The following is a 26015-nucleotide window of genomic DNA, read 5'->3' as shown; positions in this document are numbered from 1 at the left end:
GAATTGTTTACTGATATTGCACTCAAAGAAGATATAATTAAGGTCTTCATTTGGGTGACTACACTCCTTGCATTCAGGGTTGATGTTGAGTCCAATAGAGTATAGGAAATGCGCAGTGGGGAGCCTATTTTGGTTCAGAAGCCAGAAGCAAAATCTAATTTTATTAGGAGCTCTGATTTTCCACACCCAGTTGAAGTTTAGGAGGTGAGGTTGAATAGAATTGTCTTGGCTGTTGTTAAGGAGAGTGTAAGCACTCTTTGTGGTGAAGAGACCATTACTGGTTAGTCTCCAATGGTTATAATCTTCAGTTCCATTGTAGGTGGTATGGAAGGTGTTCTTAATAAGGTTCTTAATGTTATTAGGGATTTCAAAAGAAAGGTTATCTAGTTGCCAGTTTCCCCTCTGTCTAATGTCTAGAACCGTGTGAGTTTTCTCACTTCTGTTAAGGGGCATATGGATGAGTTCTCTGAGGCTGGGGCTGTTGGGAATCCAGTGGTCAGTCCAAAATTTAACTCGATTTCCTTAGCTACCCATTGGGTGGCTTGTCTGCAGTACTGGTAGCCTTTAAGAATGTGTATCCACGTACTAGAGGTTTGGGTACTAGAGGTGATTCTGATATTTTTGGTCATCGAGATGGAAGCCCATAGAGAGTTAGGATTCTTAAGAAGTCTCTAAGTAAGTCCTGTTAGAATGGCTTTTTTTTATTTTTTTTTATTTCAGCCTTTTGCATACATAGCCCACATTCATGTTTAGGTCTGGTACGGTTTGCCACCCTGCAAGATGCATTTTCTTTTTCTTAGCAAAGGGTCCCCCAAAAAAAGTTTCTCTGAATTCTGTCTATGTTCTTGGTGATTTTACTAGGTAGTTTAATGTACAGCATAACATGGTTAGGGATGCTACTAAGTGAAACCTTTGCAAGAGTAATCCTACCAGTTATGTTGAGGAACTTTGTTTCTCTTTGGTGTAGTATAGGGAATCCTAGATATTTGTCAAAGTTAGTGCTGGTCCTCATACCAGGCAGTTAGAGTAGATGGTTATGTCATTTGGGTTCCAGTTCTTGGAGAAAATGACTTTAGACTTGGTGAAATTTATTTTCTGGCTAGAGTAATGGTTGAAGATATTCAGAGTGTTCATTATGGTGTTACAGTTTTTGATATTGGCTCTGGCAAAGAGGGTAAGGTCATTAGCAAAGAAGAGATGCGAAATCCTTGGTCCAGACCTACAGGTGGCAATTGGGGTCCAATCGAGAATATCTACCTCATGGTTGATGTTTCTACTAAGTCTTTCCACGCAGAGTATGAATAAGTAGGGTGATAGTGGATCTCCCTATCCCATTCCCCTGTAAGGTTTGGAAGGGTCAGTCTTACCTCCATCGACAAGCACAGAGATGGTGGGTGTAGAGATGCAAGACATGATGAGTGAGTCATGTCTTGAGGGAAGTTGAAGTAAATGAGAGTGTCTCTAATGAAGAACCATTCAAGTCCGTCAAGGGTTTTAGTAAGTCAATTTTTAAAATCATGTTAGCATTTCTGCCCTTCATGTGCTTAAAATGGTTGATATATTCCTGGACTATGATTGCATTATCAGCAGCTCTTCTTCCTGATAGAAAGCTAGCTTGGTTGGGTCCAATAATTTGTTGAGGTAAGGGCTTGATTCTTTGGACAATAATCTTAGTCGTGATTTTGTATTAGGTGTTACAAAGGCTAATGGGTCTGAAGTTCTTGAGAATGGTTTCATTGGCACACTTAGGAATTAGGCAGAGATAGGTATAGTTAACAGTTTCATCCATGGTATGAGAGGTGAAAACTCTTTTGCAGAATTGAATAATAGGCTTTTGGAGAATGCGCCAAAATTTTTAATAGAAGAAAGGGTGCATTCCATCAGGTCCAGGGGCCTTGGTGGGCTTGAATGAGAAGATAGCACTCTTAATTTCTTTTATTGTTAAAAGGGACCTAAGCATTTGTTTATCTTCCTCAGAAAGGGTAGCTCTATTAGAGGGTTTATTACTATGTTTGATAGGGGAGGTATAATGGTCTGTGGTAAAAAGATTGCTATAGAAAGTGGATATGGCTTGTTTGATATCATTTGCATCCTGGATCCAATTACCTACATCATCTTTCACAGCTTAGATCCTATTTATTCTTCTTCTATTTAGTGTAAAAGTTTGGAAGAATTTAGTATTTGAGTCTCCCTCAGTAAGCTAAGCAATTCTAGATTTTAGTTTCCAGAATTCATGTTCATGTTTTAGAATGTCATCATATTTTCCTTAAAGGGTTTGTTCAAGGTTCTGCAGAAAGGTGATGTAAGGATAGTTGGTAGATTTTTGTAAACCCTCTAGCATTGCTAAGATTTGTCTTTTCTTAATGAAAATATAGCCAAAAACCTCCTTGTTCCAGTTGGTGATGAGGTGTTTGAAAGAGTAGGTGGAGGTGGTGAGGTTTTGGGAGTCTTCAAAGCATGCTTTACAATGTTTCTAAAGTCAGGGTAATGGCACCACATGGTTTCTAATTTGAATGGTTTGTCTCTAGGGTCAAGGTTTGTTTTAGTGAGTCTGACTGGAAGAGGGCAATGGTCAGAGTGGGTCCTATGGAGACGAGTCACAGTAGCATTAGGAAATAGATGGATCCAAGTATCATTAGCAAAACATCTATCAAGTCTTTCTAGTATGAGGTTTTGCCAATTTCTATATCTGTTATTAGTCCATGTATATCTCCTTTCTTTGAATCCTAGGTCCACTAGTTTACAATGGTTAATGCGGTTCCAAAAAGACTTAAACCTATTATGGTTTATAGGGTTACCACCGAATTTGTCAGTAGACCTAAGAATTTCATTAAAATCACCACCTACAATACAACTATCAGTATCACTAATAGTGTTAGAAATAGCACATAAGTGATTCCATAGAATTTTTCTATCCTCTATATGATTGCTGGCATAAATTGCAGAGAAGAACCATTGATGATCGGAGTTATTTACCTTAACCATGGAGTGGTTGCCTTGACTAGTGAAAGAGATATCATCAATCTTCAGCACATTATCTTTCCATATAATGACTAATCCCCCAGAATTACCCAGTGCTGGACTTTGGATAAGGCAATTGAAACCAAGGTGCTCAGCAATGTGCTTGTGCTAATTCATCTTGGTTTCAAGCAAAGACTAGCATACTAGGCTTATGAAGCCCAATCATTGTAGTGAAACGTCTTCTAAATTCAACACTATTGGGCCCCTTCGCATTCCATATAATGAAATTCATCAGTAAAGACTTGTGAGGTTTTGGTGGGTTTCTCCTTATCCCCTTCCCCTTCCCTTTCAGGTGGGACACATTCCATTCCGCATCTATTGTGGGTTTGGCTATTATTGGGTTCAGGACTGGTGCAAAGTTCCCTATTAATGGTTCTAGTGGGTATTTTATTCCCATCCCAAATTTGATAAGGAGTCTGGGACATAGTACAATTAATATCTCCCCTCTGGTCCCTTGAACTTGACCAACTGGAGCCTCTCCAATGTCATTGCATCGGATTTGAGTACATGCATTGATGTTAGCATGGCTTCCAGTTCCTTGTTGTTGGCTCTCAGAACCTTCAAGGATTGTTATTGGGGAACTATCGCTTGTGTTTAAGAGCTTGTTGCCATTATGGTCGAGTCTGTCTACATGGGGTGGGGGTTTTGTGCTGGGGTCAGTAGTATGAAGGTGGGATTTAGGGGTGGCATAACTGGGTTTATCAGTGGAAAGAACGGTGTTTTCTGGGTCATTTCTTGCATCAGAGTAGAAATGAGCTCGGTGGTCATCTGTTCTTGAGCTACTTGAGTGAAGGCTAGTAGCAGGGTCTGCATCCATACATTGTGTCCACAATTGGCCATTCCCTGGTTCAGTCCCAAGGTCACTATGTGAGGAAGAAATCTTGGGTCCCTGACTATCAGAAGGACTTCCTTATATTGAATAGTGAGGTTGAAGGTCATAGAATGACCCGACAACCCTATCTTAAGCCAAGATGCTAGAATGTGGTCGGGGTTTTGAGGGTGGTGACGAAGATGAGTTAGTTCTGATTTGCATTCGAGCTTTCCGCCATTGTTGTTTTTAAGGTTAGAAGAGGAGAGGTTTCTATTAGACCTTAGCTCAATTTTTTGAGTTGGATAAGATAGATGAGAGGAATGGGGGTTAGAAGCATTATTTATAGAGGGGTTTAAAGATACCCCACATGGTTTTATAATTAATGGAGGCTCTTTGGATCTAGTGACAGTCATCACACTCTCTCTAGTGTAATGATTTTCCTGGGGAGTATGCGTGATCAGTTGAGTGGGATGAGGCAAATCCAATTTTGGAGAAGGATAATCAGTTAGGCGAGGGAAACGAAGAGTTTCTTTTGTTTGAGAGGGTATATTTGTTACCTCGTTATTTCTAATAAAAGGATTTGATTAGTGTGGGAAACTAGTTGGCTACTTGACTTAAGAGATGAGTCATGATTTCTTTTCTTTTTTAGTTGCTTAACTGTTTCAATTTCAACAGTGGTTTTGGAAAAAATAGAGGGATTAATGATTGGCCTTTGGGTAGTGTGGGTTAAAATATGGGAAAACTACGTATATATACATGTTAAGGAGAAATATTTACGAAACGTAACGATAGTTTTTCTTATTTACAAAACATAACGATATATTACAAAACATGACGGATTTTCATATATTTTCGTTTTTTTTTTTTTTCCGTATATATATATATTTTTTATAAAAAAAATATTTTTTTTTTAAAAAAAATTTTATTTTAAAAAAAAAAAAAAATTATATATATTTTTTTAAATATTAATTTTTTTTTTTTGCTCAATGGCTTAAAAAATTACCTCATATTTCGTGTATGAAATGTGTATGTGTGAGCAAAATTTTTAATATAATTTTCATACACAAAATTTTGAGCGAAAACTTTAAGCCTTGAATATTGTATGAAAATTGTTACAATGTTGTTGTAGTTGTATTAATTTTCCAAACCTAATATGAAATTTATATAAACAATGTGAATGAAATTCTAAGTCTTGAGGAAGATATACACATTTCATACCATTCTCATGCATAAAATTTTAAGCATAATGTTTAAGCCTTGATCAAGATATACACATTTCATACACAAAAATTTGAGCAATTATTTTAAGTCTTGAATGTTGTATCAAAGTTATATACAATGTTGTTGTAGTTGTATTAATTTTACGTAAATCTAACATGAACTTTATACATGAAAATGTGAGCGAAATTTTAAGACATGAGCAAGATACAAATTTCATATTGTTTTCATACACACAATTTTGAGCGGATTTTTTTAAGCCTTGAACGAGATATACACATTTCATACATTTTTCATACACTAAATTTTGAGCAAACTTTTTAAGTCTTGAGCGAGATATACACATTTCATACAACTTTCATACATAAGTTTTTGAGCAAAAATAATATTAATTTTTAAAAAAAATAAAAAAAGTTAAAAAAAATATTTTTTTAAAAAATAAAAAAATATTTTTTTAAAAAAATGATTTTAAAAAATAAAAAATAATTTAAAAATAATTTTTTTTTTTTAAATATAAAGCATGTTTTGTATAGATTTGTAATGTTATGTTTTGTAAATATAAAACTATCACACACGTTTCGTAAATATTTCTCCAAGACGTATATATGTCAAAGACCCTTAAAATATTCTTATCAATTTTTGTTTCTTGCGGACTGCTAAAGACAAATGGGGTGTTTGGGTATTAGGCATGCTTAGTGGGTTTTAAGGTTGCAGAAGTGGAGGTCATATCATTTGGGTCTAAATCTGGGTCCACTTGTTTTGAGCCCAAGTTGGTGGGTCTAAATTTAGTAGGCCTAGTTCGGTTAGCCTTAGGTTTCTCCGCCACCGCCTTTCCTTTTCCAACGAGATTCCGATCTCTATAATGAAAAGTTTGAGAAGAGAGGAACTTACGTGTTACCGCATCATAGGATTTTACCTCTTGAGAATGACTTTTGGCTTATTCTCCTTTTGCTTCGCCGGTCGGTCTATCTTTCTTGGATGGGCTTTTCTTCCTCTTTGGGAAATGCATCGTCTGCCAATCGTGCTTTGTTGGTATTACTGTAGCCGCTGGTCCTTCTTTGGTGGTGGCAATAGGAATGGGTGGTTCCTTATGTTCACAATCGGAGATTGTATGACCAATCCTTCCACAACCCACACACAAAATCCCCTCACTTTGGTAGACTGGGGTTTGTTTGTGAGTTCCTATTCAGATGGATTTTTTGACCGGTGTGTTTAGGCTTACTTTAACACAGATCTGAGCATATCGTCCTCTTAGGGCAGAAGATGTACATGCATCGACTTTCACTAATTTCCCAATCATTCGACCAACTTTTTCTAGAATTCTATGGTCATAGAATTCTGTTGGTAATTGTGGCAAGCGGACCCAGGTGGCTGCAACATCAATTTTTGATTCTTCTGGGACGAAGTTGTGTTCCCATCGTCTTACAGAGAAAAATTGACCTGCGACAAACTATGGAACATTGTAGAGCACCGTTGCAAAACTCTATTCTGCAGTGAGTTTTGCAACATAGAAATATGATCCTAGATCTTTTAGGGTCAGTGGTTCGTCCAATTTCTAGAGGTCAATTAATTTGCCCCTGAGGTATTGGTGATTGAGTCTCTTGCCAAAGAATTTGATTATGGCTGAGAATCTCCATGGATAGTAAAGTCCATTTTGTTCATGCTCAATTAGATTAATGGCATCTAGGTCTGCTGGGGGTTCAAAGTTAGATTCTTTTTCGTTGTGATAGCTGTAGTTTGAGAAATTTGTTAAGTCTGAATTTTCCTGATTTTCCATAATCTTGTCTTTGTAGGATTTGGTTTTTTCCTTAGTGATTTCCATAGTTGAGTCATCGGTGATGGGAGTATTGCTTGGTAGTTGAGGGAGGTGACTAAATTGACTATCCTAAAAAAATGAAACTGATGTATTAGATTTCTATTATCCCGTTTTCTTTAAGAAGCAAGCTGCCCTTAGAATTCATGTTAAAATTCAAAATAGGATTTCAAAAAATGTACTTCTTAAACATTAGAGTAAATATAACTTTTTATTAATAAAGAGCGTACTTAAAGATAAGCATGATAACTCACCTCCTTGACACTATTTACACCGACAATTAAAGAGCATAATTAAATGCAACAAACAAAATTTCACCATTAATAGTAAAAGTTAGAATCATATTGATATGGGAAAAGGGTCAAAAATACCCTTCTACTTTGGAAAAAGGGCTAAAAATGTCCTCCAAATTTATTTTTGGATCAAAATACCCTCTCATTCCCAAAGCTTTCAAATATACCCTGCCTTGATGGAAATTATCCCCCAAAATAACCGAAATCATTTTAACCCGCCTATCATTTAAAACTCCAACCTAACTAAATAATAACCCACAAGATCCCCTTATTCCCCCAATTCCTCAAACTTCAAACCTACGTATTGGGGAATAAGAGATTTTATGGGTAATTATTTAGTTGGTCAGTTTAAATGATGGAGCTGGTTTAAAAATGATTTCAAGTTATTTTGGGAGATAATTTCCGTCAAGACATGTGGGTATATTTGAAAACTTTAAGGATGAGAGGGGTATTTTGACCCAAAATAAGTTCGGAGATATTTTTAAATTTTTTTTCCAAAGAGGGTATTTTGACCCTTTTCCCTATTGATATTGATACAGGAAAACACACTCTTAAAGAACAAGGTCAAGGAGAAAGAAACTACATTATATATGAGCATAATAATATAACACAACTACTTGTAACAAAATAACAATAACAGAAAGGAGTATGTTAGGGCAGAAGATGACAACCTGCAAATAGTCCATAAAAGAAAACGGAAAGTCATCTAACAACAAACTAACAAGACCATAATTTGCCACTAAATCAATATCAATGTCAATATATATTTCATAATTTGTTTCAATACAAGGAATTATTATATTGTCAAAATATATCTAATGATGTACACTGAGGGATCGTTTGGTTGGAAACAAGTTATCCCAAAATTATTTATTATGGGATTAATTATTCCATCCTCCCATAAGGATAAAATAACACTAAAATCTCAGGGTTAGTTATACCATCATTTATCCCAACCTAACATAGAATAAACTCATTTCAAATTTAACTCCGAAATTATTTATCCCTTATTTCCCGTATCAAACGAGACTACTAGTTCTAGACTTCGGGTATAAAGAAAGAGGGAGGGCTTTGGGTCCCCGGTGGGTTTTTTTTCTTTTATTATTGAAATACTTTTTTTAATTAGTTAAATAGGTTTTAAATATATTTTTTTCTTTTTTCTTCTTATAATCAATTTTTAATAATTTATTGGTTCCAATTGTCAGATGTCATCATTTAATTCAGTCACCTTGCAATATAAATGGACATAGCGCGCCAAGAGGCTCAAAGAGCACCACAGCAAAAGCGCTTTTTTGCACTGATCACCACCGCCACCGGCAGACACTGGTATAATGGGGAAACCAAAACAACAAGTAATTTCCCGTTTCTTTGCACCTAAACCAAACATCATCAACAACAACAAAGACCCTTCAACTTCATCAACAACGCCCTCTACCCCACCTCCCAAAATTACTGCCACCGTTAACTTTTCACCTGCAAAACGCCTTAGAACTTCCCAACTCATTTCTCCTCATACCAACAAATTACTTTATGATGATCATCCCATAAAACCCACCAAAACCCCTAAACTATCAACCCACGTACATAACCCCACCCTCCACCAGAAGTTCCTGGATAAACTTCTTGAACCTTCTTATGACCTTCAAGAACCATCCAAATGTCAAGAAACTGCAAACCCCAAGTACACACCATTAGAGCAACAAGTTTTGGAGCTTAAGGAAAGGTATCCAGATGTTTTGTTAATGATTGAAGTTGGTTATAAGTACAGGTTTTTTGGTCAGGATGCAGAAAATGCTGCTAGAGTATTGAGTATTTATGCACATATGGATCATAATTTCTTGACAGCTAGTGTACCGACTTTTCGGTTGAATGTTCATGTAAGGAGGTTAGTTAATGCAGGGTATAAAGTTGGGGTTGTTAAACAAACTGAAACTGCTGCAATTAAGGCTCATGGTAAGAATAAATTGGGCCCGTTTGGTCGTGGATTATCGGCATTGTATACGAAAGCTACTTTAGAGGCGTCTGAAGATGTTGGGGGTGGAGATGAGGGGTTTGGATCATGTAATAACTATTTGGTTTGTGTTGTCGAGAAGGGAATCAATGGGGATGATGTGAAACTTGGGGTTGTTGGGGTTGAGGTTTCGACGGGGGATGTTGTTTTCGGGGAGTTTACTGATAATTTCATGAGGGCTGGATTGGAGGCTATGATACTGAACTTGTTGCCAGCTGAGTTGCTTGTTGGCAGGCCTATATCTAGGCAGACAGAGAAGGTGATTATTACTCGTTTATGTGCAATTGGTCATATACAACTAAAATGAATCTTTAGTGTCTGACATTGATCACTTCCTATTTATGGAAATACAATATTCAGTATGTTGAAGAATTAATTAGAGAATGGGGATTTCTCACTATCTAAAAGCATAGACTTTTAATAGAGGGAGTTACATACTAAAAAATGTTTATTAGTAGATCTGTTGCAGGTTCTTTGATAATTATGTCTGCATTGATTTAGAAAAATAAATTTGCATTTTATTTCTAGATTGAAGGCTGAACTAAAGACTCTTTAGAAATGATGTTTCATTCGGGGCAGGAAGGACTGTAAAACTTAATCGCCAAAACTCGAGCTGACCATGTGTAAAATAAGGTTCGTGTTTGCCATATCTCAAGTGGGGCAAAAATATACAGGCATTTCATCTTGATTCAGGCAGTGGTAGAACAGCCTCCTGTTTTGGTAAAATAATGGTCGCTCCTTATCCTTTGCCAGAACATGTTGTAAAGAAAATGTTTTTTGATGGATGTATGACCTTTTCTTGGGAGCAAACTTGTGTAAAACGGGAAGTTGTTTGTAATTAGTGCAGACCAGCCAAAAATAAGATGTCACTCATGTAACCAAACTAGCAAGTGGATAGTTATTTATAGCCAAGAAAGGTGTGTATCCTGGTGAAATGGATGTAGTATTTTAATCTTCCAAGAATGTTTAGGGTGACCACTCATGTAAATAAGACAGGAAATTGGCTTGATAATTAGTTTGAAGGTAGAGCATTTCTTACTTTTGTTTGTCTTGTCCAATATTTCTAGAAAATATCCTCAAGAACCAGAACATATAATAGCATTATTGATTTTTTTTCTAGAGTTTTTGGGCATGAAGATACTGGGTTATTATTGTGTTAGAGTTGTGCTTTTGGATGTTCACTTGAGTGGGGAAATGTCATCATATATGGACCTCATCACAAAAATAAAATAAAATTGAAGTTTGTATTAAAATGATTTCAATTGAATATCGGATCTGTCACAATGACGTCGTTAAAAGTGGCCCAGTGACTTTTATGAATGTATTTCCCAAAGCTCAGTGGTTGTGCTTTAATTTGTTATATTCTTTTCAGATGCTACTGGCTTATGCTGGACCGGCATCTAATGTTAGGGTGGAGGATGTCTCATCAGATCGGTTCAGTGATGGTGGTGCTCTTGCTGAAGTGATGTCTCTATATGAGGGCATGCAGGAAAGTTATTTGTTAGATGTCCAAGAAAGGGAAGAGGCTGAAATGAAAACACACGAATGCAATCAAATTGCAATCCAGGTGTAATTTATACTCTTCTTGGAGTTAGAGACTGAATAACCTAGATTTTTAATATACCATCTATTTGAATCAAAATGTCAAAACTTAATATCTTCATATCTTTCTTAATGTGGACGTGTTTGTAGTTTCTTATTTTATGCTCTTTGCTTTGTCTGTATGGTGGTGTTCACTATTGTATTGGGTTCCCCTTTGCATTAAATATGTCTCTTTCTCTCATCTTTTTATTTTGAATTGTAGGGAATTATGGCAATGCCTGATTTGGCTGTACAAGCATTGGCCCTAATTGTTAGGCATCTAAAACAATTTGGTTTGGAAAGAGTTCTGTGCTTGGGAGCTTCATTTCGTCCCTTCTCCAGCAACATGGAGATGACTCTTTCAGCCAATGCACTGCAACAACTTGAGGTACGTGGGTTGGCCCTTCTCCCTCCAAAAGCAATAAATCGAAGAGAAAAACAAAGACAATTCTTTTGGACAAAATTCCATAATTGAACTTTAGTAATTGTTGGACTCCCAGGCATGAATGACACATTTTCTTATTGTTTTCATCGCCGAAGATTCCTTCTCAAAGCAATAACTGATGGGACTCAAAATTAAAGGAGGATGTGATCGTATTTACCTTACAAAAGGAAAAAAAGGAGGGAGTGGAAACCATATGCTGCAATTAATACGACTTTGAATCATGGAGTAGGCCAAATTAGTTTGGTTTAGGGGAAAGTATCTGTAAATGTAAACCTCATTAAACTTGATCACGATTGACTTAACTTTGCTTTCATGAGAGATCTAAATATGCTTTCTTGACAGCATTTAGGGTTCTTGGGAAAGCAGACTCCATACTGTAATGCAGATAAGCAGTTAAACAAGCAGCTTTCAATCGTCTGATGAATGAGCTGATCAAGCTAGTGAAAATGTAATATGGAGATAGTCTATATGTAGATAATGTACCTAGTTTAAAGGCAACTAATGGCTCTTTGGTATCTGAAATGTTTGTAGGATTGGTAAAACATCATAAGTTTCTGAATAGCAAGACAAAAGATGATAACTAATGTGGAAATTCCCTCCGCCTCCAACCTTGAGGTTAGAGGTTCGAGTCACCAAGGAAGCAAAGTGAGGAACACTTTTGACTCATGGGAAAGAGGATTGGTGAAGTTACGGACATTAGAAATCAAGGCTCTAGCACATTCATTCCTTCCCTATCTTCCCTTCTCTCGCTACTTCGTCACAGCTTTTCTCTTCCTCACCTTTCTTCCTTTAGCTCAGTGATTTCTTCTCCTCCACCAATTTTAGTAGTATATAACTATGAGTAGATCTGTAATTATGATTTTGATCTTTGTTTAATCCAGCCAACTTAATACCACATATATAGAGAATTCATATATATTTTTTTTTTATAACCAGTTTGTTGTTGGGGCATAGTTAGTGGATTGTTCTATTCATTAATCAGTTATTACTCTGTTTGTTCAATATTTTTGTCACTTTTTACTTTGCAAGAGTAGATAAAATCAAATATTGCAGTCAAAATTTACTCTGCTCTACTTTTGCACAGCCTGACAGGGCAAAATTTTGGAGAGATAACTTATTCATGATCTTTTCTTATATAGATCATCTATGGTTAGAAAACCCCATAACTAACTCTTTTTTTTTGGGAAAATGGTAATTGGTATTCTTCAGCATTATGGAGATGCTGGGGACCTTTAAAAGAAAAACAAAGAGAGAAATACTTACAGAGATCCTAATAATTCTACCAACTGTTCTGTTTCCTCTATATCTTTTTCTTTACACCAGAAATAAAAAGATACAATACAATTCCACTTAACCTTCTGAATGGAATTGGACCTATCTTCAAAATTTCTACTATTTCTTTCTTTCCACACTGTCCACCATATGCAGTGTGGGATTATCCTCCACCATGCCTTCTGACTCTTACTCCCCCCTCTTCTAATCCAACAACTTAGCAGATCTGCAGTATGTTCAGGCATGGTCCACTTTGTTTCTGTGAGGCTAAGAAAGATAGCCCAAATTTGTGTTGTGAAGCTGCAATGCAAAAATGAATGGTTGTTGGTCTCTTCGGTTTTCCCACATAATGAACACCAAGATACTACAATCATTCCTTTTTTCTTCAGAACTTCATGTGTCTAGCAAGCCCTCCTAGCAACCAACCACGTAAAGCATTTTACTTTGGTTGGTGCTAAGTTTCTCCAAACCTTTCTTCACAAGCTTTTGCGTCTGTTGTTTTGCTGGTTGCTTTCCATTTTGTAAGCCCTGCTAACAATGAAAGCCCCATGTTCACTATGTTTCCATTTCAATGAGTCAGGTGCATTGTTGGTGCCAGGAAACATCCCTATTTCTTCTATCAATTTGGCCACTCTCTCCACTTCCCAATCATTTAGTAGCCTCCTAAAAGATAAATCCTAACCCTGTGGTGTCCAACAATCACTGACATTAGCCTCTGGATTGTTGCAAAGAATGAACATATCTGGAAAGGAATCTCTCAGAGGGGTCTGATTATTCCAAGCACCTCCCCAGAATTTTGTTCTCCTACCATCTCCCACTTTTATATATAAATTTCCTTCAAGCTTTGGCCATAAGTTTCTGATAGTTCTCCAGACCCCAACCCCATAAGTATCAATGCTGACATTACTGCACCAAGGATTGTATGTACCATATTTGCATTTGATAACATCCTTCCATAGAGCTTGCCCCTCTTCATTATATTTCCAAAGCCATTTCATCAATAAACTATTATTCTGCTTTCTCAAATCTCTGATGCCCAAGCCTCCACTGTCTCTGCTTTTCAAGGTAATCTCCCATTTAACCAGATTATCACCTTTAATCTCTTTGCAACCATGCCAAAGGAAATCCCTCCTTAATTTGTCCAGTTTCTTCAAAACTTTAGAAGGTATTGGAAATAGTGACATTACATAAGTAGGAAGGGAATCTAACACTGAATTTATAAGAATATGTCTACCCCCTAAAGACAAGTATTGAGCCTTCGATCTTGCCAATCTCCTTTCTGTCTTCTCCACAATGCTATCCCATATCTTTGTATCCTTGTGTTTATTACCTAATGGCATGCCCAAATAGACTGTAGGCATATTATCCACTTTACATCCCAGAATATCTGCCAAACTCTGATTATTAGCCACCTCCTTCATTGGGAACAAATTGCTTTTCCCCCAATTCACTTTCAAACCTAAAGAAGCTTCAAAGAACAGTAAGATTATTTTGATGAATCTTATTTGTTCCTCCTGAGGTTCATAAAAAATAACAGTGTCATCTGCATAAAGCAGATGACAAATTTCTTTGACTTGATCACTGTTTCCCCCCATCTGAAAGCCTTTAATCCATCTGTTTTGGATTGCTATCCTCATCAAGCTATCAAAACCTTCCATTGCCAAGATAAACAGGAAGGGGGAGAGGGGTTCACCCTGTCTAAGTCCCCTTTCTGAGGGAAAGAAGCCCACTGGTTCACCATTCACCAAAACAGAAAATCTAACAGTGCTGATGTAAAATTTAATCCACCCGAGCCGTCTTTCTCCGAAACCCATTTGTTTTAAAGTATTCAGTAAGAACTTCCAGTTTACATGATCATATGCCTTTTCAATGTCCAGCTTGCACATTATGCACATTATGCACATTATACCTGGTTCAGCACCTTTCAGTCTTGAATCCACACATTCACTTGCAATAAGTGCGGCATCCATTATCTGTTTCCCTTTTATGAAGGCCACTTGATGCTTGTTGACCAGCTTATCCACCACCTTTTTCAACCTTTCAGCAAGTATTTTTGCTATCACCTTATATATGCCTGTGATTAGACTTATTGGTCTGAAGTCTTTCAACTCAGAAGCACCTGCTTTCTTGGGGATGAGAGCCACAAAACTTGCATTGAAGCTTTTCTCAGTTTTTTGGTTAGCATAGAACTCCTGAACAACACACTTTATATCTTCTTTCAATAATTCCTAGAAAGAGAGGTAGAAAGACATAGGAAATCCATTAGGCCCGGGTGCCTTCTCCATAGCACAGAGTTTAATGCTTTCCAAAATCTCCTCCTCCTCAATTTGTTTTTGTAACTCTTCCTGCTTCTCTTCATTAATACAAGTAACCCCTTCTAGTTGTAGTTCTGGCCTCCACAATTCTGTCCCCTTGTATAAGTTTTGGTAGAAACTTTGAATTCCTCCCTTGATAGCATTAGGATCAGTGATATTGCTCCTTTCCACATTCAGCATGTCTATGGAGTTAAACCTCTTATGTGATGTTGCTATCCTGTGGAAATATTTAGTACTTTAACCCCCTCTTCAGCCACTGTATTCTGGATATTTGTCTCCACCCTATCTCTTCATTTCTGGCCACTTCCTCATAGTTCATAGCAAGATTAGTCTTTTGCAATAGTTCATCATCTGTCAATCTCCTTTGTTCTGGATGGTTTCCCATTTGGCCAGTTGATCAAGAATCTCTTCCTTTTGTTGTTTCCAGTTGCTCCTATTGTTCTTGCTCCATTCCTTCAATTTCCCTTTTAAAAGTTTCAACTTTTCAGCCAAAACATAACCTGGTGAGCCAGTGACTGAGCAAGATAGCCACCAAAGTTTCACCCTCTCCTTGAATCCTTCAACCCCCATCCACCAGTTTTCAAATTTGAAATATGATTTCTTGAATTCATGTCTCCACAAGTCAGAAGAACTGGGTTGTGATCAGAACCCAATTTTGGCAGAGTGGACAGTTTGATCTGGGTAAAAAGCTCCTCTTATTGAGAGGAATACATGACTCTGTCAATCCTAGATGCAGTTCTGTGATTCTCCCCCCTCCTCCATGTGAAAGAACCTCCAAATAAAGGAGGATCTATGAGCTCCAACTCCTCAATACATTCATAGAATTCAGACATAGCACCATTGATTCTGGAACAATTTGATATTTCTGAAGGATATCTGATGACATTAAAATCACCACACACTACCCAAGGCCCTTCACTAAGACTTCTCATAGCTCCCAATTCACACCAAAGATCCCTCCTCTCCATTCTCTTGCATTTAGCATACACAGCAGTCAAAAACCATGTTAGATCCTGGTTCTGACCGGTTACCTTGCAAGTGATGCTTTGTTCTCCAATCTCAACTAACTCCCCTTTCCAAACCCTTTTATCCCATAAAATTAGGATCCCTCCACTAGTACCTACTGCCTCGAGATGTATCTCTCCCACCCACCTATTACTCCAGATATTTTGTATCAAGTTGCTAACATTTCCCTCCAACTTAGTTTCTACTAAAACATAGATATCTGCCCCCCATTGATTAATTTGATCTCTAACTAGTCCCCGTTTTCTTTCGTCGTTTAGACCCCTCACATTCTATGACACTAATTTTACCCTCATTGTTCCACCAAGGTTAGGCTTCTCCCTCTAATTCTTGGCTCACCATCCTTGAACTTCATGTTGAAAATTAAGTTCCTTAATTCCTTTGGAACTGTGTTGCTGTGGTTGGTGGATGAGTGTTCATATGTTTTCTAGTAATAGGTGTAAAATGATAGTAGTACTTTTTCGTGATATTCTTTTTTATCTCAGTATTTTTTACATGCAGCATGAGCCAGATCGCAACCGTTAAGGTTAAGCTTACATTAGCACGTGGGACTAACATGTTTCTTAGAAGGAAATGATTAGTTACACATTCTCTTTCTGTCCTAAATGGCTTGCAAGAGTTAAATTCTACGATATTCTAAATTTAACTGGGTCCAATAGTTAAAAGTATTTGAGAGTTTGGGGGAAAAGACTCTCTATAAAGGGCACATAACTTTTTGCAAAATGTCAAGTCGGACAATTAATTTTGGGGAACGAGAATTTTTTATTCTTGCACATTTACTAACGTAGGATTGTCTTAGTAAGCGATTTGATAGGGGTTCCTATGGTTTACTAAAACACAGAAAATATGAATATTCCTGTATGGTTAGCTGTATCCTCTGATTTTTATCTGTACGCGATACTATTAATCCAAGCCATGTGAGATGCATAGGGTTTAAAGAGTTTCCTGTTTGGTTAGAACTTGTAAAGATTGGGATTTAACGTCTTGCTTCCTCGTTAGACCTCTTTCACACTGGTGTAGTTTCAAGTGAATTTTCCAGGTTTGTGCTGTTTAGAGGGTCACATCCAGTGTTCTAAAAAGAAAAAAGTGCAAAAAAGCGAAAGGGTATGGGGCTTGAATGGAAAAGCGTGAAGTGAAGACCGCACTTTTTTGAAGCGAAGTTTACAAGTAATTGAATTTTTTCTTTAAAAAACACATATGAGTACTATAATCAAATTGTATTGAAGTAACTTATTTCAGCAGCCAATTTACAATTGTGCCGATATTAATCCAAATCCTCAAAGATTCAAAGAACCGATGGCTTTCCTTGGGATCACTTTGCGCATCATCGTTTGAAGTGCACACTTCTCTAGAGAACATATAACCCCTTGTTTCGCGTTGCTTCATCATTTCGAGCGACAAAGTGGTCGCTTTTAATAACACTGGTCACATCTGGTGGAAGTACGGGGGTTACTTCTGTTAAAGTTTTGATCAGTTATAAAATTATGCAGAGCGGAGAGAAAATGATTTAGCAATCTTTTTTTTTCTGGCTAAGGAACATCAAAGATCCCTAGCTAGTCAGAGAATCGGTGATTTTATAAGGCAAAAAAAGAAGGAGGAAAACAGTTCTCCAGTAAATTGATTATTATGTATGATATGCAATTTGGTAGGAGTTTCAAAAGTTTTCTTTTCCTTCTGTCTACTTTACTGCACCGGCAGTCTTTTAGCTTTCAGGAGATATATAAGGCATATTTATTCCCCATGTGTAATTTTAATGATGATGTAGGTTTTGAAGAATAACTTTGACGGATCTGAATCTGGCTCCTTACTGCAGTGTATGAATCAGACACTTACTGTATTTGGTGCAAGGCTTCTCAGGCATTGGGTACGGAGGTCTTTTGGCTCCTAGTTTTTTTGGTTATAGTAATATGAACAGATACATACATGGCTGATTTCCTATTTTGCAGGTGACTCATCCTTTACGTGATAGAAACATGATAGATGCTCGTCTTGATGCAGTTTCAGAGATTGCAGAATTTATGAAAACTTGTCGAACTTCGCATACTTCTGACTTAGATGTGGAAGGTGCTGATGTCACCATTTCACAACCAGATATTCATCATGTAATTTCTTCAGTTTTGTCCAGTCTAGGAAAGTCGCCGGATATCCAACGCGGGGTTACAAGAATCTTTCACAGAAAAGCTACTGCATCTGAGGTGGATGGATTTATCTTTTGATTTAATTGGACAAAATTCTCTTAGTTTGTACTAGGCGACAATGTCTCTCATCTGATGGGAAAAATCATCATAATGCAACTTTAAAAGGTCAAGTCGCTTGTGGAAACCAGTTCTGGTAACTACAGGCAGGTACCTATGGTGGGGGGATACTGATTTTTCTTTAAATTTTATAACAATGGTATCCTGACCAGTTTGCACACACCTAGAGTATTCCACCCTTTACCTTCTATGTGCCGCCAACACAAGTATCGGATAACTCTGCCCTGCAAGACTTAGCAGATGGGAAGAAATGACATGGTGTTTTTTGGCCTCTGCCCTTTGAACCCTGATTTTCCAGTTAGATGTTCCAGTCAGCTGGCAATGCTTAGAAATGAGATCACGAAAATATATCTTTCAAACAATTACATACACATAAATAAGCATATACTGTTCCTTGAATTGTTTTTTCTCCCTCAACCATCTTTTAGATAAATTTTGATAGGAACTGCTCTATCAGTTTATTGCAGTCACTCAAGCTATCTTGCTTGCTGCAAAACAACTTCAGCAGCTTTGCATAGAAGAGGACAAAAGTATGGATCTGAGAGAGCCCCTGCGCTCAGTACTACTGAGAAAGTTGATATCAATTGCCTCATCGTCTACTGTTATTAGTGCTGCCGCAAAGCTTTTGTCTGCTTTGAACAAGGAAGCCGCTGAAAAAGGGGATCTTCAGAATTTATTCATCGTTTCTGATGGAAAAGTCCCAGAGGTTTGTTGTATTCCTTTTCTGTGCCATGTTTCTTACCTGCACTTGATTCATTGACCAATTTCAGTTTGTTCACAGGTTGCTGAAGGTACAAGGAGAGTTGAGTTGTCTAATGAGAAGTTGGACTCATTGATTTTAATGTATCGCAAACAGCTTCGCATCCGCAATTTGGAGTACATGAGTGTAGCTGGAATTACACATTTAATAGAGGTACATTAGTGGAAGAAGTCCATAACAAGGTTTTATCATGTTCCCATCTTTCCTCTTGCAATCTCCCTTTCATGTTTAGTAGTTTTTTCTATTGTCAGAATATGTACGCAAACTCTTGGTAAAAATTCTCTGTTTGTGGAATCTTTACAGTATGCTTGAAATAATTAGGATCCGTTCTTGCTTTTCCTGATTTTGAATTGCTTCTGTTGACATACGTAAAGTCCCGTCTCCAAATAGATTTATTCTGTTATGAGTCTTTCTGAAACTTAGTTGGTCTGTCATGATGATGTACTTCTATTAAGTCCTCTTATGTCTTCTTACTGTGACAATATGGAAATATTTTGCTTTTTGTTGCTGCTTTAGTTCACTTGTGGGCAACTAAACCTCGTGGTTCAAAGTGTTCCAAATAGATCTTGCTCAGTTGTTTTCTAGTACTATGCTGTCATGATCCATCTTATTTTAAGTTGGACTTATATGAACTGATTTGGTTTTCTCTTTTTCCCTTTATTTGGTTTGTTTTAGAGCTGGTTCGGGGGGTTGTAATTATGGATTATCCAAGAAAGTAAGAAACATGGTCCTCCCTGAAAAGATCGCCATGTTTGGCTTCAACGTCAACTGGTGTTAGACGTATCTTGTTGGTCGAAGTCCTCTTCTGACCAACACGATATCCTCTTCCACCATGTGTCGGACATGTTTCTAACAAAGATGTACACCTCATGCCTTCATAAATTTTCCTTGGATGCAAGTGCCAAGTAGACAAACTTTTGAAGGGCGATACATATCAGATCAAGATTAGACATTATTGTGAAAAACCATATTCCATGTTTCATTTCTGCTTTGCATTTTATGAGAAAGGTCTTCTGCTTGTTGATGCTGCATAGCCAGCAAACATACGCTCCAAGCTGAAGGCCTTTATGTTGTAATTGTCTTTAGTACATACCTTGAACCTGAGGTCCATCTTCCAATATTGAAACCTAGGAAGTATGCCCTTTTATGTCTATTTTTTCTTGATTGGATGTGCTTCAACTGCAGTTGCCTCTAGATACGAAGGTACCTCCAGATTGGGTCAAAGTGAACAGTACTAAGAAAGCAATACGCTATCATCCACCAGAAGTATTAGTGGCTTTAGATGAATTGGCATTGGCAAATGAACAGCTCACTGTCATTTGCCAAGCTGCTTGGAATAATTTCTTAAGGGGTTTTGCTGGATACTTTGCTGAGTTCCAAGCTGCTGTGCAAGCCTTGGCTTCATTGGATTGCCTAAATTCCCTTGCAATTCTTTCAAGGAATAAGGTTAATATTATGTTTTCCCCCTTTTTGCTGCTACTTGCTTTATTGGATGTAAATAGTGCTTTATTTATTTGTTGCAGAATTATGTTCGTCCACTCTTTGTGAAGGATGAGGAGGCTGTTCAGATACATATTTGCTCTGGTCGTCACCCGGTATGTGCTAAAAACAGTAATTATAGAAGTTTCACCAGTTTTAAGACCGCTTTAGATATTGCATCTTAACTTCTGTTTGTGATTTGAAAGATAACTTCCTTAAATTATTTAGCTGACAAGAGAGTGTATCTCAAGTGGAAGCTAGCTCCCTCCACCTCCAACCTTGAGATTGGGGGTTTGAATCACCAAGGGAGAAGGGTGGGAAACTTGTTCTGGTTTAATCCAAAGAGACCAGTTTCAGTATCAGCAGCTCAAACTAGAAGCTGAGGTTCTTTGTTTGGTCCAAGAGTAGGATACAAATAGGCTAGCTCTGTCTCTGAATTAACATATCCTGTGCTCGAGAAGGTCCTGTGTCTGCTTTGCCATTCTTCAATCTCGAAAGGGAAAAGACCAGGATTGACTGCTCTTCAAATATCTCCCTTGCTTACCTATAGGGGGGGTCCAAAACGACTTATCTGACTCCTGGGGTGGAGCCGTGGAGGTATAGATAACCAATTGGAAAAAAGAAAAAAAAAAAAAAAGAGAAGAAAACAAAAAAGATGAGATTCTTTTTATGTCTTCATCTGCATTAGATATCCAAGGATAGTGTTAATTACCTTTTACGCTTTTTTTTAGTCTGAAAGTTGAGAATTCAACTGCTTTGTGTTTCTCCATATCAAAAGTGAATGGCAATTGTTTTGTAATACATATGCAGCTAACCTGTCATCTGCATTTTCCTCCCCCTAAAGATATTTGTTTGTCAGTTGCAAGTTTTACTTTCTGATTTTATTTTCTACTATGGTGCCTTTTGCTTGCCTTAAGTCTATTTGTCCTGTTGGATTTTATTAGTACAAAAGAAGGTATCCTATCATATATGTCAGTAAAATTATACTGAATCTGAAGAAAATATCCTGAATTTTTTAGTTGTTGGGCCAGATTGGCTGATTTACCATGAAGATCAGGTACCTGTAATTAGTATATCACCAGGATTCTCAGGTATTAAAATGGCAATATTGCAGTACCCTTTACCATATTAAGACATTCGGCAATTACATGTATGTGCCACTAGGCAACTCATCCATCGCGTTCCAATAAAGAACCACCCTGGGTTTGTTTTTTGGCATCCAAAAAGAGAGAATGTGTTTAACAATGCTCCTTTGAAAGTCTCATACTTCCCTTGGTTAGTGGGAAGGAGGCCTGCATCACTCCGAAATAACCTTCACAAAGGAAGCTTCCTATTTTGCAGTAGATGTCCTCTTTGTGACGCCACCAAAAGACGAAAATCACCTTTTCCTTCACTTGGAAGGTCGCATTTCGATTCTGGAGCCTATATTTTCTCATAGTTGGCATGTGCTGGAGCATGCCATGCTCCACTCAAGAGCTTCCTACATGCTGGTATAGAAAGGGACTCAACAAAAAGTCACAGCAATCTTTGGTTGGAGTATCTGGACTGAATGGAATAGCAGAATTTGAAGGCAAAAACAGAAATATACATAGCCTTTAAGTTTAGAGCTTTTCCTTTGCTAGCTCTTTGGTGCAACTTTGTGCAGGAGAATGGTGCCGTGTTAGATATGGTTGGGAAATTGCACAATCTGTAACTATGTCTTGCTGCACTAGCTTAGTGCAGACTCAATTTTAATTAAAAAAAGCTCATTATTTACTAAAAAAACAAAAGAAAAGAGAGAATGCGCTAATGAACTGATTTCTGAAGTAATACTTTCTAGTAGTTCGCCAAGTAAATTAAGCCTTTTGCTCCTTGGTGACAATTTTTTTTTAATAGGCATATATGATATCAAACTACCATTAAACTAGATGTTCAGATGGGTTGCAAATGATATAGAAAATTAAATTTCTTTTTGTTGTTTTTTAGTGTTTCATAATGACAGTAGATAACCTCATTGATGTAGCTTCCTTTGCCAATTGAATGGAAGGGGTTAGGATGCTCTTTTTTACCCCGGCTTTTATTGGTTGTTTCAGACATCCATATATGTGTTTATGATTTCTGATTGACATATCTTGAAAATTTGGATTTAACCAAGGGCTTTGAACAGGTTTTGGAGAGAGTATTACAAGATAACTTTGTCCCAAATGATACAGATTTGCATGCAGAAAGAGAGTATTGTCAGATTGTTACTGGACCAAATATGGGGGGAAAAAGTTGCTATATTCGCCAAGTTGCTCTTATTGCTCTCATGGCTCAGGTGAAGCCATATGATGCTTGCTTCTATGTGATTATCTCTAGAGTTCTTTGCTTCACAATCGTTGTGTAACCTTAGAATTGAAAATATACTTTTCTTACAGAAGAATATATATATGAAGGTCTGAATAAGGAACAACTGTCAGAAAAGTTTACTAGGGAAGATATCTTTCTTTGTAGTGGTCTTTTATAGGTGATCTTTGTGGCAGTATGACTGAAGGAACATTTTCTTAATAGTAACAGTTTAAACTAAAGACCATTAACAAAATAATATTTTCCTTAACTATTTTAAAGGTTTCGTGTTAGCTGTAGCTTTTCATAATCTCTTAGTGTAAAGCTGGTCTCTATTTGTGCTCGCTCTTTCATATTCTCATGGAATTGATGATGATTTATTACTTATATCTCAAACAAGTCTTATTGGAAAGCAGTCTTAGTGTTGGCTTATTGGTGCAAATCTTGTTTATTGAAGATCAATAACACTATGGTTTGATTTTTATAAAAGAAATGATTTATAAAGGTGTTTTTTCTGGATTCCTCTAGGTTGGATCCTTTGTACCAGCATTCTCTGCAAAACTACATGTGCTAGATGGCATATATACTCGTATGGGTGCATCGGACAGTATACAGCAGGGAAGGAGCACCTTCTTAGAAGAACTCAGTGAGGCTTCTGATATACTGAAAAAAAGCTCAGCTAACTCATTGGTTATACTTGATGAGCTTGGGAGAGGCACCAGTACACATGATGGCGTAGCAATTGCTTATGCAACACTCCAATATCTCCTAGAGCACAAAAAATGCATGGTTCTATTTGTTACCCATTACCCTGAAATTGTCAGTATCAAGAATGAGTTTCCAGGCTCTGTGGGACCATACCATGTGTCATATCTGACATCCCAAAGAGATGTGAATGGGGATTTCAAGTCAAATGAGAAGATGGATCACGTCAATAGTGAAGACATCACCTACCTTTACAAGCTTGCTCCAGGAGTCTCTGAGAGGAGTTTTGGTTTTAAAGTTGCTCAGCTTGCACAAGTGAGTTTGCCTCTATTCATGGTTCCTCCAGTGCTGGTCCAGTAGAAGACACTCTCAATGAAGCCTGATAGTAAATCTAATATGAAACTAAAGAACTTGGAACTCACTCTCTAAATTTGAAAGTATAGTCACTAGCTAAAGTTTTGAGTCACTGATGCTCGAGTCTTTTTTATCTTTAGTTAATATGGGTTGATTTGTAGTCGGATAATTTGAATTGGTCGATTCAAAAAGCCACCATTTATCTCGTAGTTCTTGTTTGTTTCAGCTTCCGGTCACATGTATTCAGCGAGCTGTTGTAATAGCTGGAAGACTAGAAGCAGCAGTCTGTAAGGACACGGAGCGAAATCAAACTCGAAGGAGCTCTTCTTTAAGTTACAAGGAAAGTGGCTGTAAAGAATCTGAATCAGTAGAGGACGTCTTGGAACCTGATTGCTCGTCTGCTGGAAGAGTTGAAGGCCTAGATGACATTAGCGAGCTTTATAGGGAGTTGTTTCTGAATCTAGACATTGCATTTCTTGAAGAACATGGTGATGAAAGGAGGCTCCAGTTTCTAATGCAGGCTAAAAGCCTTGCAGCTCAGTTGATAATTAGGTAAAGACTAGTTAAATTATCCTATCATTCTTTCCTCTATTATCAAGTACTCCTTCCTTTCATTTGCGTGACAGTCTGTTTTTTTGGTCCATTTAGAAAAGACACACACTTTTCTGTTTTCAGGAGCTCGGTAGTTTTACCTATCCATTTTTACATGGCATGTTAAAGACAACAAGATCCTAAGGATACTTTTGATATATATATATAGCTTATGCATCAAAACTCTTTTTTTTTTCCCCTTTCTTAAGCTTTGTTACCAGTCAAACACCCTCATATAAAATGAAACAAAGGAAAAGTGTTTTCCACTGTTATGCAACATTATCTTGACTAAATTCTTGGAACATTTTTTATTACCTTTCGGTCCACTTGCTTGCCATTTCAGAATTTAGGCGCTTAAAATACCTTGAAACATCTCCAATAGGGTTTAGCTTGAGTGGCAAGGGTCAGACCTGAAGGACTTCATGGGTTTGACTCAGTCCTGAAGTGGGGTTGTTAAGAAATTTAAAACTTACTCTTCCTCTTCTCTAAGTAATTATCTTCAACTGGAGCTTGGTTCTGATTGCTTTTATTTCCAACTCCCGTTGCATTTTTTCATTATAGCGGGTAGTTGTCTCCTGAAAAGAGCATAAAGAGTTCTCAAGCCCAACATCCTTATTTGTAATTATGGCTGCTCTTTATCGTTTCTTCTGCAAGCAGCCCTACATCCATGCTGGTACTTCATTGATGTCCCATTGTTGTTTCAACATGAAAAAGACCTTCGTCTTTTTGCAGGTAAATGCTGGTTGTGAAACTGTTTGCCTGCTTCTACAGTCATATGAAGGACACAACTATTTTTGTCAAAATAGGAAAAGAGGAATTCCTTGCTTTATATCATTCAGGTGATGAATCATATCGAATTTGTGCTTGTCTTGTTGAGCTCTTGTCATTGCCATCAATGACCCTCTTATGATTGTTTCTGATATTCGACTCGTTTTCGTTTATATGCAATTCTCTTTCTTTCCCTTTTCTCCTTATATTTTTCGGGTTTATAAGACGTGCAGGCAATTCTGATCTTAAGCCAAATGAGAACTAATATGTACAGTAATTTATAGGATTGCAGGTGCTGGCTTGGTCATATTCCCTGATGAACCCAGAGTGTAATCTTAAAAAGGAGAAAACTGTGCTGGTAGTGGATGAATCCTTCCCATGTAAAAATTTTCTTTTCTGTTTGGGATGACGGTTTGTCCAAGACAACATGAAGTTGCATCTCAACCAATCCAGCTGGCAACCAGCTGCAGCCTACGATCACTGATGCTGAGTATACCTGCTCATGAAAGTTGGATGGGCTTACACTGAGAGTTTGGCAGTATTTAAGAATTCTATCCGTTTCCCTTTTAGTCCTCTTGCCTCCCAAGTGTCGCCATTGGCCATCAATTTTCAATAGTTATAGACGGCCAATCTGTCTTTAGCCCAGAGCCGCTGGTACTCGAGAGATTGCACCAGCATAAATCAGTGGTTCAGTATCATCGTGTGTCAAGAGTCATCCTTTTTGTGAGCTTTTCATTATTTTCACTGATCAATTAAGTTAAAAGTTGTATATATCTAAATGAAGAAATAACTGTTGGCTTGGGTGCATGTGAAGCTGCTCCACCCTATCTTTACCATGGTTATTCTTGCTATGATTTTGTTGAAACAATTGAATGGTGACCGAGCTGCTATGAAAGAATAAGAGTAAAATTGAGTTCATGTCTGCATTATATGTGAGAAGGATATCTGTAAAAGCATCTTTACACATTTGATAGACTTGAAAAGTCTTAAAGCGGA

At 37.4% G+C, this 26015-nt stretch overlaps 1 protein-coding gene across 2 annotated transcripts; it reads left to right on the top strand.

Annotated features, from left to right (window-relative positions):
- Nucleotides 1-8361: 8361 nt before the first annotated feature.
- On the top strand, nt 8362-25928 carry LOC132041577 (DNA mismatch repair protein MSH3). 2 transcript variants are annotated; one of them, XM_059432277.1, is made up of 15 exons: nt 8362-9426; nt 10540-10734; nt 10972-11136; nt 17569-17667; nt 17750-17998; nt 18516-18764; nt 18840-18971; nt 20004-20264; nt 20342-20413; nt 22444-22593; nt 23130-23621; nt 23887-24212; nt 24984-25090; nt 25312-25652; nt 25705-25928. In XM_059432277.1, exons 1-13 carry the CDS (start codon nt 8488-8490, stop codon nt 24985-24987), a joined length of 3333 nt encoding a protein of 1110 aa, XP_059288260.1. In that variant the 5' UTR covers nt 8362-8487; the 3' UTR covers nt 24988-25090; nt 25312-25652; nt 25705-25928. The 2 variants fall into 2 exon arrangements, with proteins under 2 accessions (XP_059288260.1, XP_059288259.1); XM_059432276.1 differs by having other exon boundaries at nt 25304-25652.
- Nucleotides 25929-26015: the final 87 nt, after the last annotated feature.

Source organism: Lycium ferocissimum, unplaced genomic scaffold (genome assembly GCF_029784015.1).
Source record: "Lycium ferocissimum isolate CSIRO_LF1 unplaced genomic scaffold, AGI_CSIRO_Lferr_CH_V1 ctg1076, whole genome shotgun sequence".
Taxonomy (NCBI): Eukaryota; Viridiplantae; Streptophyta; class Magnoliopsida; order Solanales; family Solanaceae; genus Lycium; species Lycium ferocissimum.
Note: the sequence above shows the minus strand (reverse complement) of the source record. Positions and strands in the feature narration are given on the sequence as shown.